This window comes from Centropristis striata, chromosome 18, assembly GCF_030273125.1.
Source record: "Centropristis striata isolate RG_2023a ecotype Rhode Island chromosome 18, C.striata_1.0, whole genome shotgun sequence".
In the NCBI taxonomy this organism is placed as follows: Eukaryota; Metazoa; Chordata; class Actinopteri; order Perciformes; family Serranidae; genus Centropristis; species Centropristis striata.
The window spans coordinates 27,404,385-27,419,986 of record NC_081534.1 but is presented as its reverse complement, the minus strand read 5'-3'; the positions used below and the strand labels follow the sequence as shown (position 1 = coordinate 27,419,986).

The following is a 15,602-nucleotide window of genomic DNA, read 5'->3' as shown; positions in this document are numbered from 1 at the left end:
TTTTGCAGAGATCTTTCAAATGTTGCAGTGTGCATTTCAACATTTTTAATGCAATATTTTGTGTTTACTGATTTTTTGTGGGTTTTTTTTTCATTTTTTGTGTTTTTTTGTATTTTTTGTGTGTGGTTTTTTGTGTTTATTATGGTTTTGGGTTTTCTTTTGTGTGTTTTTGTGTGTTTTTTATGTATGTTTTTTATTTGTGTTTTTTGTAATTTTGTGTGTGTTTTTGTGTCTTTTTTTCTGTTTCAAAATGTTGATCCAGTAAGTAAAAATGACAAAATAATAATGAGGTGAGGTTGAGCTGAAAAAGATGATACCAGCATGGCATGGTGATCATTATTTAAGTCAAAAATCAACAAAATAGCCCCAAACTCCAAAGGGTTAACAGGCTTCTTTTTTGACAAATTTAGAACCTTACCCGTTGTTCTACAAGTTCTTCAGTACTTTTCTAGTTCAGGATTAGGCTGTTTATATCTTAAATATTAATCCAAACTTAAAAAAAATAACAATTTCAATTAGTTTTCTTGCACAGAAATGATTGAAAGCGAAGATACAACACAACTGGACAATGCTAATCTCTGTGAATAACCACCAATGATGAGAAAAACTTTGATAATTATGACCGATTTGTTTAAGTAATTGACCATAAAAACGTTCCAACCATAAATCTTTTACTGTGTGTTTATTGGTTCGTACCCTCTGTCGGTGTCCAGCTCCGTCACGTTGTCCCTCTGACTCTGCAGCAGCATGGAGCAGATGTTGAACTGGCTCTCCAGCAGCAGGAAGGAGTCCAGATTACAGCACAGCACACTGAGCAGTCTGCAACACACACACACACACACACACACACACACAAAAAGACATCAAGAATCCAGAGGGGACTGGCATTTGGAGATACTGTAGCAACAGCAGGCAGTTCACACTGTAATGTCGTACATACTGTACAGCAGCAGCAGACAAAGACCATATTTAGACTGTGTTTGACTATTTCCTCTGGCATTGTGCTGTGTCTGCAAGTGCTGGATCAGTCAACACAATTTTTCACCCGCTCGCCGTAGCCAATTGTAAGCTTTGTTAAGTAGGAACCCCTTGGGAAAAGCTTCATGGTTCATTTTCAGTCGCTGGTAATGACACCAGGCTCTAGCAGGCTGTTGAGCTGCAGCAGCATTCTGGGACTCTACAGTGTGTTTTATATGATCCAACACCTGTAGAGAGGAACGGCTTCAGAACATCTTTTGATTATGCATCAGTGGATTTTTAACTTCGGTGTTGGAGTTGGTCACAGTTTTTATTGGCAACCAAGGACGCTAACTCATCTCCGAAGACCGCTGATTTAATTTCTCCATCACTTCCTCCCTTCAGCACCAGAGCTCGTCTTAATTTAGACCATATCTCATGTGTGTGGTACCAGTGTGCAGCATTAACTTCCCACTACCAACTTCCCACCACCTCTTAGATTAATTCATTAATTAAATTAAATTGTGAACATGTAGAAGGGCTTAGAACGTTATGGTGGAAATAGACGAAGGCCATTCCCATGCTTAATTATATCTCATAAGTTTTTGCAGTCATTTTTGTGTTGATACTTTTTGTTGCACAGATTTGGTGCTAAATTTAACCTATTTATACCACTATATAATTCAGGGGTGGGCAACCTTTACTAACTAAAAAAGCCACTGTTGGCCAAAAAAAAGCAAGAAAATTGCGGAATGGAGCCACAAACCTTATGTTGAGCCTAAAATGAAAATTAAACAGCATAATAAGTCTAAATTAGCCTACCAACATTATTAATAGTCATATTGCGCATTTATTAATATGATTTTGAAACTAGTCTATCTAGGGGAACTCAAAACTAAACTCAAAGTTGGCAAAAGTTAAAGGTTAAGGCACTGGGCCGGAGACTTTCGTAAGCTATGAAGCACATTTTATTTGACTTAAATGTCAAAACTTTTTTTAATATGCTGTAAAAAAGCTATACAATTTTACAATTGAAGAATACAAATAGTTTTTGGTCTACACCATTTAAAAATGAAAATTTTAATGTAAGAATACTTCTATATTTTTTTTGTCTCAGCCAAGGGGAGCCCCTGCAGGTGGCCTAAAGAGCCACATGAGGCTCTGGAGCCACAGGTTGACCACCCCTGATATAATTGATAAATTTGGTCAAACAATGCTCCAAAACACCACATTAAGACACCAAGACCTTGCAAAATATTATAGAAAAATCCAGGCTGTGATTTTGTTTTAAAAACTTTTAACATTTCTGTAAAATTTGCTTTTTTCAGTGACTGGTTGGGTAGCACTTCTGTTCTGGATACAGCTGAGAAACCCCCTTATTGTGGAAAACCCTCAGGAAGCCTTACACCTTCTGAATCCTCTAGCTCTCCAATTTGTGGTTGACAAATTGTAGCATTTAACTACAATGAAGTGGTTACTATGGGGACTAGCATCATCACACTTGAAGACAATTAGGCTCATTCTATGCACAAGAGTCTCAGCTTCCCAGTTACATACAATTTATGCAATTTGAAGACTGTTTAGAGACTCCAGATTGCAGAAATATCAAATAGGCAAAAATAACACATTTGTACTATATGCAAGAACTGTGTGTTGTTTTGCTCAAAATGTATAAGATAAGTGGGCAGATCGAATACGTTGATGTAAGGAAGGGGTGTCAAACTCAAATACACAATGGGCCAAAATGTAAAACTTGAATAAAATCGCGGGCCAACATTGAACAAATAAACCTTTTAATATATACCAAACATGTTTTGCTTTAACATTAAATATGGAACCAGCAACGCTTATAAACATACAATATATAACTAAATAGTGCAGACATGCAAAATCAAATTTCAAATAAAAAACACATCAATGTCATTAATTTACAATAATAATATAATAATTTGGTATTGCCTCGCGGGCAAAATAAAACTACACTGCGGGCCAAATTTGGCCCGCGGGCCAGAGTTTGACACCCCTGATGTAAGGGGTCATGGGATCCATTTAAAAATAGCCACATGGCTATTTTTAAATGGTAAATACTATTTTACCTTGCCAAAAATGTTTTATTTTTTATTTGTGGTTGACAAATAGTAGCATTTAACTACAATGAAGTGGTTACTATGGGGACTAGCATCATCACACTTGAAGACAATTAGGCTCATTCTATGCACAAGAGTCTCAGCTTCCCAGTTATATACAATTTATGCAATTTGAAGACTGTTTAGAGACTCCAGCCTGCAGAAATATCAAATAGGCCAAAATAACACATTTGTACTTTATGCAAGAGCTGCGTGTTGTTTTGCTCAAAATGTATAAGATACGTGGGCAGATCGAATACGTTGATGTAAGGGGTCATGGGATCCATTTAAAAATAGCCATGTCACTTTTTTACCTCGCCAAAAATGTTTTATTTGGAGTGTTACTTAGCCCCTCTCCTGACAAGATATCATGACATCATTAGGTCCATCCGTGGGCTGTGAGATCTAGTTATTTTTAATCCTAACTGTCTGCCGAACTTGGCAGAACTGGTCTTTTAAATATCAGAAATCTATCAAATTAGGTCATATCATGTCAGTGAAGCCCGGTGGACTATGTTATTCTCACATAACCCTTTATTCAAACTTTTGATAAGGCCCCAGAGAAGAAGGGGTGCATTTTTAAACTCCTGAAACCCAAGCTTTTGTTTTGTATGTATTGTTAGTTTCTCCTAGATATTTTGGATCAGTAGGACCTGATTAGTACCAAAACTCAGCATTGTCTTTGAACAGGAAGTCGCTTTTTGAAAAAAAAAGATGGGTTAATTTTACTGTATAACACAATTAATTCACTAGTTTATAAAGCTGTTTATTTGTTTACATTTACACCCTCTCATTTAAAGAACGATAGTAAAAGTCTATTCATTCTCAAATGAGTACTTCCTGATTAGCAGTGTCGTAGCTTGTTGCTATTGCTAAAAAATAGTCAAACTACAAACATTAATAAGCACAAATAAACAAGTTTTAACCATAAAATCTGATCAGTTTTTGTACCTGGTCCACTTTTTTTCTGGGGATAAGCTGCTGATTGACTTTACCAAGATGCTGCCATTTGATTTTTATACTGATGAATGTACTGACTACTGAGGACAACAGGTCATAGTTAAGCAAAATTAAGTATAAGGTCCAGCAAACCTAAAATTAAATGTCCACATATGAGGATGCAGGGTCGCAGGAGGTTAATGTGAATGTTTGTTTCCATCTTCTACAGAACTTTAGGTTTAAATAAATAATTGCAGATGTTGGAAGCTGCCTTTGCTTTCTTGCAGAGAAGTAGATAAGAAGATCGATACCACTCTCCCAGCTGTGCATTAAGTATGGAGCTAGAGCATAGCCATAACGAGCCATTAGTCAGCTAATAGACTGAAAGGGGGCAGCTCTAATGCAGGCAGAGCAACAGAGCACGTTTTGGAGGATTCAACTGATGATTCTGTTTGATCTTAATTAATAACATATTCTCCAAAAATCATTTGACATTCTCTGCAGATAGACTGAAGCTTAAGGTCATGCAAGCATTGAAATTAATAAGAATCTGTGTAGTTGACTCCGACTTTGTGAATGCATAGTCTGATATTGGTGTATTTTTAAACGGTTTGACGCTATGTCCGAGTTTATTTCCTTCATCATTACTGCTGCTATTAGTTTACCACCATTTTTAAAAAAAATAGGGCTTCAAGAACAACAACGGCTCAATGAAATTAACGGAAATGTCAGGGTTATTTTTACACGTTTAATCCCGCTTTTCACAAAATGTCATTTCAATTTCTAATAGTGTGTGTTCTCGTTCTGACATATAAGAGGGTGGTGTTAATCTCTGTATGTTCTTCGCTGCTTCTGTCCCCGGAAAACACATTTCTCTTGTTAAAGAGCTGCTTCGTTTCCTGACGTGCCGGCCAGTTGCTTGGACTCCCGTTTGACTGACAGCTCTACTCACTCATCCTGACAGCAGCACAGCAAGAGGCTGAGAGTCTCCCAGGCCTTCTGACCTCGCTCTGTTTGAAACTAAGAAATACAGAACCAGGCCTGCTTAAAGGTTGTCTCTTTGATGGGTTTCTCTTACCAAGCGGGGTGAAGACTGACTGTCCAATCAGAGGTATTTTAAAAGGTTTTCGCCGTACTGAATAGCAATTTATTGGCAAACTTTTCAAAACAGTAGTGGAAATTCGACTGCAACTTCCCAGAGCCCAAGCTGACTTGTTGTTTTATGTGTTTGCCTCTAACTAGCTAACCATAGTTTGTGTTCAGCGAGGCATTACTGTAATGACAGTGTGTCTTTTCAATTGTTCCAAAGCCTTCAGTTTGCTCTGTAGGATGCCAAACACCCTGAAGAGGAAAATGCATGAAGGCTAATTAACAAGACAAAATAGGGCAGTAGGGGCAGCTACTCATTTGACATAAATAGCTGATTTAAAAACAAATAAACAAACAAAAGATCACAACAGACACTGAATGACCGCATTCAATTTAATATGACTTGCATCCTTTTTTTGGAAATAAGACATCATTAACTTTCTACACCAGGACACAAAGCGAGTTATAAATGGATGGTTATGATTTTTAAAACACTACAATCCATCTCCTCTTGGTGTTGTTGACATTTATGCTGACGAGGATTACAACTCACTTATCGTATGTTTAAAACACCCATTAAAGATTGATGATGTGCCTGAATTCATGCACCAGGGGATTTATGAATAAACCAATCAAAAGCAAGAGTAATCTTCTTGGCAGTTTGACAGAAGATCATGCTGCTGATTGATTAGTCGTGCCAGAGGTAAGATGCAAATGGTCAACTTAACTTGCATGCTATTTAGGGATGCTAATATCTCTGGCAGTTGGGCGTGGCTGCTGAAATCAATCACAAAAATAATTAAAATGTGCAGAAAATCTCTTAAAATGTGTCTACAAGAAGGAGTCCTAGCCCTGTGGGGTTGTAGAAATGCCAAACACTAGTAAAATAAGTTTGCAATTACGCAACTACACCAATCCTTTCTTATGATAGCAAATGCTTTAATTAGTGATTGCACATATTCAGGTAGCAGACTGAAAAGCCCACAGGCTGTGCATCTGCAAAGATCAATTGGAAACCTCATTTGGGCGTCAACACCGCAGCACCTCCCGACAACACTATGAAACTTTACTACACCGTGGGGAATCTCAGTGTTTCAATCCGTCATCCTGAAACAAAACAAGAAATCTTTTCCACCGTATCGAGTGCTTTCACACCTGACTTGTTTTTCGCCCCACAAAATAAAAGTCTGAATATTTATTCGCTTTTATTTATTCCTAATCTATTCTAATTGAATTTACTTTGTCCGGGGAGGCGAGACGACTACAACTGAACCCAAATGAGGACAAAATAACTCTTTTTACCTGCCACAAAGACTTGTTTCTATTACTGACTGTTCCTGTCTAAGTCGTATTTGTACCTTTTCGTTTCTCACACCTCAGGGTTTCACCATACCTGAGATGTTCTGGGCCTTCCTGCTATGCAAGCATAATCTTCATCCTCTCTTAAACATCAGCAACTGCAACAGCTTTTCACCCCACCTTAGTGCACAGGTAGTCAGTGTTAGCAAGATTTTTATGCATGTTGTTTAAGGCTACGTTTACACGAGGACGGTCTGAACAGAAGACGCAAAAGTGGCGTCGCGTCTTCACTTTTTATTCTGCGTTTAGACGAGCATTTTCGGGAGGAAATCTGCTGCACACGGTGACGCAAAAGTGTGTGAAATTCGATTGTATGCAGCCAGGCGGCATCACTTAAAGCGATAAGAGCATCTTTGGGCATGCAGAAGTTTTCACGCCACACATTTTCATCAGCTACTCCTTCCACAAAGTTCTCCACCATCACTAGATCTCCCAGGTCTCGTCCAAAGCCGTCTGGCTCGCCTCCGACGAATTGGTGCATCCAAAATGTGATGGAGGTAATTACAGATCCTTCTCTGTTCCGTAATACTATCTGTACATATCCTGTACATTTGGTGGAAAGACTCCTGTAAGTTTATTAGAGCTGCCAGAGCAGCTTGAAGGTCCGACGCATGGAAATAATCCCACATGTTTGTTTATTTCCCTGTACTGGAGCATGTATGTGACGTAAACACATACGTGACGTGAGCAGATCTGAGCAGAGTGTTGCGTCTTGTCAGTGTAGACGGACACGCTACGGCGGAGCGGATTTAACTTTTCCACTTTGGAAGGTGGTTTCAGATTTTTGCGTTTTTAAGCCCCAAAAATGCCGTCACCTTCTAAACGAAAGGCACTTCCGATAAAATATTTTGTCGTTTTTACCCGCAAGCGTCCTCGTGTAAACGGGGCCTTGTTCTCATTCCTGGCGTATTGAAAGTAGTATGACAACAACAATGTGTTTAGTGAAATAAATGCAAAAACAGGTTGAAATGTGTGAAGCTCTGCAGGGGCAAACACTCACTTGACGTGTTCAGAGCCATCGACAGCAGACAGAGAAGAATAACAGCATCCGAACAAGTGAGACAGGGGAAAAACATGGGGAAAGGGTGCCGGTTGCCATGACAACAAAGAGGCTTTTAGCGCCACGGCGAAGGGCTGAGGGATTTTAGCTCTCATTACCCTGTGAAGATCAAGAGGGGTGGAAATTGTGGCTCCTTTTTTCAAGAGGGGCTGCACTTCAGGAATGCTCAGTGCATGTTTTCCTGACTGTGGTGCCGGTGATTAAACCTGCGATGTTAGAAAAGTTTCACAGCCTTTAAAGAAGTTGTGGAGTGCAGTCCAGAGCTGGTTTCTAACTACAGCCAACTGCTGAATAGGTCCAATTTCATAAGGATTGTAGAAGTTCAAACTAGTTCTAGAAGTTTGATTCTGGCGGGTGATTAAAGAGGAGGGATGGCTATATTTTGTTTTTGTCAACAAAACCCATTAAAACAACATTTAACTTAAACTTCTATAACTAAACTAAGTTATGTCTATGCATGCAAAGCCTAAAATATATTATTCCTCTGTGCCCTATAGCTCAGGAACTAAAACTATTAAAAACACATCAGTAAGGTCTACTGTACCACTGGGGTCCCATTCACTCATTTCAATTCAAGCTAATTCCAGGTACTTTGCCATTAATGCTCACTGTGCATTAAATCCGTATAAACCTGCAGCTTAAAATAGGCCCAACTCATGCACCATTTACCCCTGTTTGAGTAATGTTTGTCTAAAATAGCTGGACATTGTAGTTTTTAGCAATTAGTCTTCGGACATGGTAATTGAGACCTGGTTTTAAAGATTTCTTTTTTCATTTGGAACCATGGTCTTAGTTAGTTGGAAAGTGGAAAAGTCTTGTTTACCATTTATTGATTTGTTTACTATTTATTGATGCTTCTTCTATTTTTGCTGTACACGTTTTCTGCTGTAATAATAACAATTTCCCCGTTGTGGGACCAATGAAGGAATATCTTATTAAGAGACCTGTTGACAATAGAGCTGCAACAATTAGTCAACTAATCGATGACTCAGCCAACAGGAGAATAATCAACTATTTTGTTCTTGTTACTGATAATCATTTAATCGTTAAAGTAATTTCTCATGCAAAAAGTGGCAGAAAATTTTCAGGATATTTAATATGACTTTTCCTTGTTTTGTATCATATTAAACTCAGTATCACTGGATTTTGAATGGGAAAAACAAGAGATTTAAAGACATCACATTGGACTGGGATGGGCATTTTTCTAATATTTTCTAATATTTTCTAGACCAAGTGATTAATCAATAAAACAATCATCAATCACAGCCCTAGTAGACAATAAAAAAAATGCAATGATTCCAGACTCTATCTATATGTGCAGGTGTCAGAGTCAAACATTATACATTTTTAATGCTTCCTGTCTCTTTAAATATGACACCTTGTAGAATATAAGCCCCTTCAATACAAAACTGAGTAGCAGAGATGGTTTCAAATACAACAATGAACGTACTGCTCACACTTGTATGATCTTTCTAAACACGCACAGGTTATGTATTATTCATTTATGTGATAGATGAGTGTGAATTGTTGAGGCTGAGTTCCCTCAAAACACTGTCTGTTTTGCAACATATCCGGCTGTCTGTGTTTGATGTCAGGTGAAGCTAAGTACCTCTAAGGGTTTAAAAAAGAGCCAAACTGAAAGTTTGTCCACATTGAGATTCATATTGGAGCTTTAAACCTCATGACAAAACGCACTCTGTGACAATACAAAACATAATGCTGAGAATAATCTTACAAACAGGAATAATGTCATTTTTTGACATTAATATTGAGCTCAGAACGACATGAGTGAATCTGTTTTGGTGTGTTATCTTTTTCTCAGTGATGTACAATACAGAATGTGTGAGCTACTGAACACTTGCAATTCCCCGAGGGGCTGAATAAAGTATCTTTCTACATAAAGGCAAAGAACAGAGAGTCTCTTAATGAGACAGGTGTTTGGTTGCCAGGTTGTCTGTGTAATAAGAGTTTCTTTTCCTTACCAACTTTATGTCTCAGTGGGAAATACAAAAATACAAGAAAACCTGTGATACCGAGCATCTGGTAGGAGTTTATGCAGGTTTCACAGAGTCAAGCATTTATACATTTTTAATGCTACCTGTGATGAAATGATGCGTGGGTAGGCTAATACTACCCACAAGGATGGGAATAGATTTCCCTCTTGAAATATAAGGCACACTGCTTTGTTAAAGTACAAAAACTTCTAAAAAGCCTTTATTATTGCAGCTAGATTATTAAAAAACAAAACAAATGCATAATATGTGTGATTGTTTGACCCTGAGGTAAACCATTGTGGTCATTTTTTAATCATGTAGCCCTGATAATGAAGCTTTGCACCATTTTGGACTAATAAAGCAGAATTTCAAAAGGGTAAAAGGGAATGCTTATTCCTGTGGGCAGTCATAAGACAAAAAAGGTAGCAAAACCAGCCACTTCATGTTTAGACACTGTGATTAAATGTCTGAGTGCTACATGAGTGGTGGCGTGGAAAATAAATGTTTAGTGGCATTATTAAGTATATTAATGAATCTTGTTTGGTGCAGAGGTTTACTGACCTTCAAGCTGCAGGAGGCGCTGTTCTCCTCGAAATACAAATGAGGCCCAAGCTAACTACAACAGATTAACCCTGGGGTGTCCAATTGATCCATTTTCATTTTTTCATTCATCCTTTATGTATTTCTCGAGGAATCATTGAGGGCAACCCCTCATTTACAATGATGTCGAGAGTACAGAGAAAACACAAAACAGCACAGACAATCTTAAAACATCAGAAAACATCACACTGTACAATAACAAAGAGCCTGGTTCATTACATACCGTCGTTATGCTCTTTATGTGTTCTTTATGCACACTGTTCATTGCACCTTATTTGTTTCATAGCACCAACATTTTTATACTGCATATTCATATTTATTCTGCACTGGAATTCTACTCCTTAATACATACTCCTTCTTTAGACACTTTATTTGTATTTTTACATTACATTTTATTGTATTTTATTGTATTTTTATATGTTATTGCTTGAAGTATGCCTAGGTTGTTCTTTTTATTTAATTATTTAATTGTGTTGTTATTGTCTCTGTGTGTAATGCTGCTGCTACACTGTAATTTCCCAGCTTGGGATAAATAAAGTATATCTATCTATCTATCTATCTATCTATCTATCTATCTACAAAAACACATGCAAAAACATTTAAAAACAGTTACAGTGAAAGGCAGAGTTATTGGTTATCATAGTTTTAAACTGGCCCATAGTTATAATTGCATCCATGAAAAGGCCACGTGGCTGCAGGTTTTCAATCCAACCAAGCACGAGCATACATGACTCAGCTCATTCAATCACCTGAACTGTCTTCACTCACTTGATTTGTTGTTATCATGTGTGCTCCTGCTCAGTTTGAACAGAAAGCTGCAGCCACGTGGCCCTTTTATGGATCAGTCTGACACTGCTGATTTAACCCATACAGTAATTAAACACAGCTTTAATCACATGCATGCTGCTGTTATGTGTAAATCCATAACAAAACATAAAAGTTACCAGAGCGCATCATGTACGAGCCACATAATGCATGTGTCAGAATGTTTAATGCCTAATGCATGAAAGGCCACAGTCAGCTCTACTTCCTGTGAGGATTTTCTAAGTGTGTGAAAAAAACTTGCATGTTTTGCTATTTTGCACCCTCCACAACGACTGCAACAGGAGGTCTCTCCAGCCAGCTGATGTCAGACTAAATTACACACTCCCACCCTTTGAGGCTCTGAATTCATGTTATCTCAATCAGCCCCTTACTATGAGTTACGGGGTCCTGCATGAACCGACTGTTTTCTGCCAAAATCAGAGCCGTTTTTTCTTATTTCACACGAGAGATTTGTGCCTACGCACGCTCGTTTTCTCTCCAATCAGGATTTAGGAATACTTGAATCAAAATGTGATGACAGTTGTGGGTTATTTTCCGATGTTCCCCGGACACTCTCATCTGATCAAACCGCGCCCACACAGCCCCAATAAAGCAGATAAGCCGAGTTTAAGAGTGCAGCTGTTAATAAATATTACATAAGGGTGTTCTTTTCAAACTTTATCTGTGATTATTGCTTGTGTAGTCATCAATATTTAATGATATGAAGGTGGGTGTGACCGATATTTTACATATCAAGTCACTAAATGAAAACTGTGACGAGTGGGAGCTCGTAGTGACCTGAATCAGCATTTTTGTAGTGATTTTTCTGATATTTTCAATACCTGCCATATGTTTTTACTGCTATTATAATATGTGTTATATAATTATAAACTTAAATAATGCACATAGACACACAATTCCTACACATTTAACCTTTATAACCATTTCTATCTTGGCTTATTTTTACACTCTCCTGTTCTCTCCTTATATGCTTTTTAATTAAATTCCTTTTGACACATTGTTTATTAATAAGTGTGATGTCCTTGTGTGAAGTAGCTGCTTTACTGATGCAATTCCCTCCCGTGGGATCAATAAAGCACTATGCCTATACCATGCTGCCATACTGTGTCCCCGCAGGCTGCGTAGTATCGGAAAATTGAAAGAAAACACTTTATTGTGGGTGATGCTGTGTTAAGAAGGACGTATTTAAGAGGTATTTTCTGAACTGTTGCAGCTCAGATTGGTTGTGTGGGTGTATAATGGAGAGCAGCAACCCCCACAGAAGCTGTATTTAATACAGTAGCAGTACAATACTATGTAAATCTGGTGAATGGTGAAGTGATTTTGAACACAATTAATCAACATCTTGGCAGAAAAAATGAGCGAATGTAAAATAAATGATTTCATTCACCTCTTATCACCTTATTTGCACCTTACAGGCCAATAAAGAACTGAAATCAAGCTGTGTGGAAGCTTAAAAATATAGAATTAGCTTTGTTTATGGTCAATGTTGTTTTTCGTCGAAGGCAATTATTCTAATACCTCAAACTGAACATGGTTTGACTCGGCGTTCTGATAGTAAAATGCTACATTTAGCACGTTTAGCGGCCCACACGGTGGCACAGAGTACAAGTTTGTCAGTGAATCCATCAGTCTGGGTGGCAAATGAATAGAGCATCTTGTTCCTTTCACTTGGCTTCTGGATGTTAATAGGAGTGGGCTGACTGACAGGCACAGACAGAGCGAGTGAGTCAGCAAGGCTCCAAACAAGTCATAGCTATTGTGATTCAAAAAGTATTTTTTTTTTTTGTTTAAATGGCAAAGGAATGATCAGCAGGCACCAGAGCTTTGCACACGCAACCGAGACACATATGCACCTGTGAGTGTTACAACATCCACTTGCACGGATTGTTTTTTATCTCACTTGAACACATTTGATGTGCATTAACCTTAAAAGGGATAGTTTGAATCTTTTACTCAAAGCAGGAGTAAAGGCACAGAAGCTAAGCAGTATATTGCTATGCAGAGTGCAGCAATTTACATATTTAGACACCTAAAAAAAACAATCAAAGTGTACATTATAGTTAGAATATTTTCACCACTTTCACCACCCTTTTCCAACAAGCTGTTATATTCATGTCTCATCAAAGCCACCAGACTCCATTGACTAAAGCAGTAATTTTACCCTGCAGAACACAGGAGATGCTGGTCTACAGTTGCTTCGATTGGTTAGCTTTTAAAACACCAAAGTCACACAATTGAGCCTATAGAGGCAGCTGTAGAGCAGCATCTCCTGTGTCCTGCGAGGTAAAATTTTGTGTTTCTGTCAAGGGAGTCTGGTGATTTGCTTTGAGGAGACCAACGATAGCAGCTTGAGTTCCCCATCTGAAAGGGCTGTCTGATGGCAAGGAAAAAGTGGTGAAAATATTCTAAATATAGATGTATTTCTTTAAAATGTGGCTACAATACAATTTCTTTTGTCCACAGCAGTGTGATATTACTCATGTCTGCTTCTCTAAACTGGGCTAGAATACAGTTATCCGGTAGCAAGTAGTAACTCCAACTTCTACTGAAAACTGAAGATGGCTTTTCATTTTAGTTAAACTTCTTCACCCCCTTAACCTCACTTCTTATGACGTCTGTTCTTCATAAATACAGAACTGCACACACACACACACACACACAAGCTTATTTCTCTCTTATCCACAGAAATCCTTTCATCAGCCTCTCAATGCTGGGTAATCAAAGTATAAAGAACCATGTCAGTCTGCTATTGCCAGAGGCTGAAGTGTGTGTGTGTGTGTGTGTCTGTGTGTGTCTGTGTGTGTGTGTGTGTGTGTGTGTGTGTCCACGGTCACCAGGTGCTAATCCGACACCATGTGCCCCCCCGCCGATGTTAAGTAATATGGATAAAAAAATATCAATCTCACCTCAGGCCGAATGTGTGAGACTGCTCATAGTGGAAGAGGGAATGAATCTTTGCATCTGAATTCACAGCTATCAGCCTGTCAATCAGATCCTGTGGAGTAAAATGAGAGGTTGTGAAATATAAAAACAGAGCAGTGATGGAGAAAAAAGAAAACGGTTTATTTACAATATATAAGGTGAAATATATACATCAGCCCTGGTGTATTGGGGTGTTTAAAAGGAGGCCTTTGTGAGGCGGAACAAATACGTGGGTGGTGGTTGAAAGGCAAAATAAAAAGCGCAAACATGCCCTCAAATGGCTGAAAGAAGCATTGCATGGAGTCTGAACAGCACAGTGTGGAAAACACTCACAGGAATGGAGGTCGGCATCTCTCTCAGGGTGTATTCACTCTTGTTGGCTAAAGGCTGCCGACCCAGGAGCTCCCACACCGACTGGGAAGAGGAGAGCAGGTTGACCAAGGACAGGAAGGACTGTAGGGACAGAAAGTGGTTCAAAGGGGGAGAAAAAGTAGTGAGAAAGCAGCAGCTAGAAGGTGTGAACATGATGATACAGCTGGTACTGAAAAGAGCATTGCTCTCATCAAAATTCAGGCAGGGTTCAATCACATTCTCTTGCTCTCATCACTGGATCAGGGAGAACAGAGAGAACTCATGAGAATCAAAGAAAAGTAACTTACGTACACACATACATGAAAGTTTGGTTTTTGAATTCCATAAAACAACTTGAATAGAACAACAAAACCTTGGTCAACTGCAATGACTGTAAAAAAAAATATATATTAAAAAGGTAAGAAATAAATCAAACACATTGATCGAAACTGTTAACTCACATAAGTGAAAATGCTCCTGATTCCTCTGGCATACAGCTGTGATTATGGGATACTTTAATGCATGGGTCTCAAACTCGCGGCCCGCGGGCCAATTGCGGCCGTAGTGGCGATATTTTGTGGCCCCCATCTTGATATGAAAGTTTAATGTGAGTTTTATATGAATGGCACTTTACCGTGTTGTGTGTGGAAGGTCCCTTTAATTATTTTTTTGGGGTAATTTTGTGTCTTTTTTTTCGTAATTCTGTGTCTTTTTTAAGTAATTTTGTATTGTTTTGGTCATTATGTTTCTTTTTTAAGTAATTTAGTTTTTTTCTGTCATTTTGTGTCTTTTTTGGTAATTCTGTGTATTTTTTGTCATTTTGTCATTTTGTATCTTTTTTAAGTAATTTTGTGTCTTTTTGGTAATTCTGTGTATTTTTTTTTTTGTCTTTTTCGTCATTTTGTGTCTTTTTTAAGTAATTTTGTGCCTTTTTTGGTCATTTTGATACTGCCTCCAGCAGCCCCCGGGTAATTTGAGTTTGAGACCCCTGTTTTAATGGATTTCCTGATAAGCGATCCGGTTGAAAATTAAAAAGGGAACATTGATAAATAGAATGCCAATCACTTTATGAATTTATTTGCATATATTCCATCTTTCTCTTTCCCTAAATAATTCAGAAACAGATTGCTTTTTTTTACATAAAAGTTCATGTTTGTATGACTGTATGATCCTTCAATACAAAAAACTATATATTTCTTATATTGTAAATAAATATTAGGTGTACATCAGAGCTAATTTGATACAAATGCTGGTGTAATAACTCTGTGCTGAATATTTAGTTTGTTTAGGCACAAAATCATCACTCACATTCTTAATTGCTCATTTATCTGTTTCCAACAGTTCCCATGTGCTGACTGGGATGGACTTGAAGGTCCG

General features: G+C 38.1%; 1 protein-coding gene across 1 annotated transcript in view; it reads right to left on the bottom strand.

Moving 5' to 3' along the window:
* The window catches only part of tbc1d32 (TBC1 domain family, member 32), a 120,640-nt gene that overhangs the window by 68,577 nt on the left and 36,461 nt on the right, over positions 1–15,602 (bottom strand). The window contains exons 22-24 of the mRNA XM_059356643.1: positions 14,208–14,327; positions 13,859–13,947; positions 697–819 (exon numbers count right to left, since the gene is read on the bottom strand). Coding sequence (XP_059212626.1) covers positions 697–819; positions 13,859–13,947; positions 14,208–14,327 — 332 coding nt within the window. The remainder of the gene's footprint in view (positions 1–696; positions 820–13,858; positions 13,948–14,207; positions 14,328–15,602) is intronic.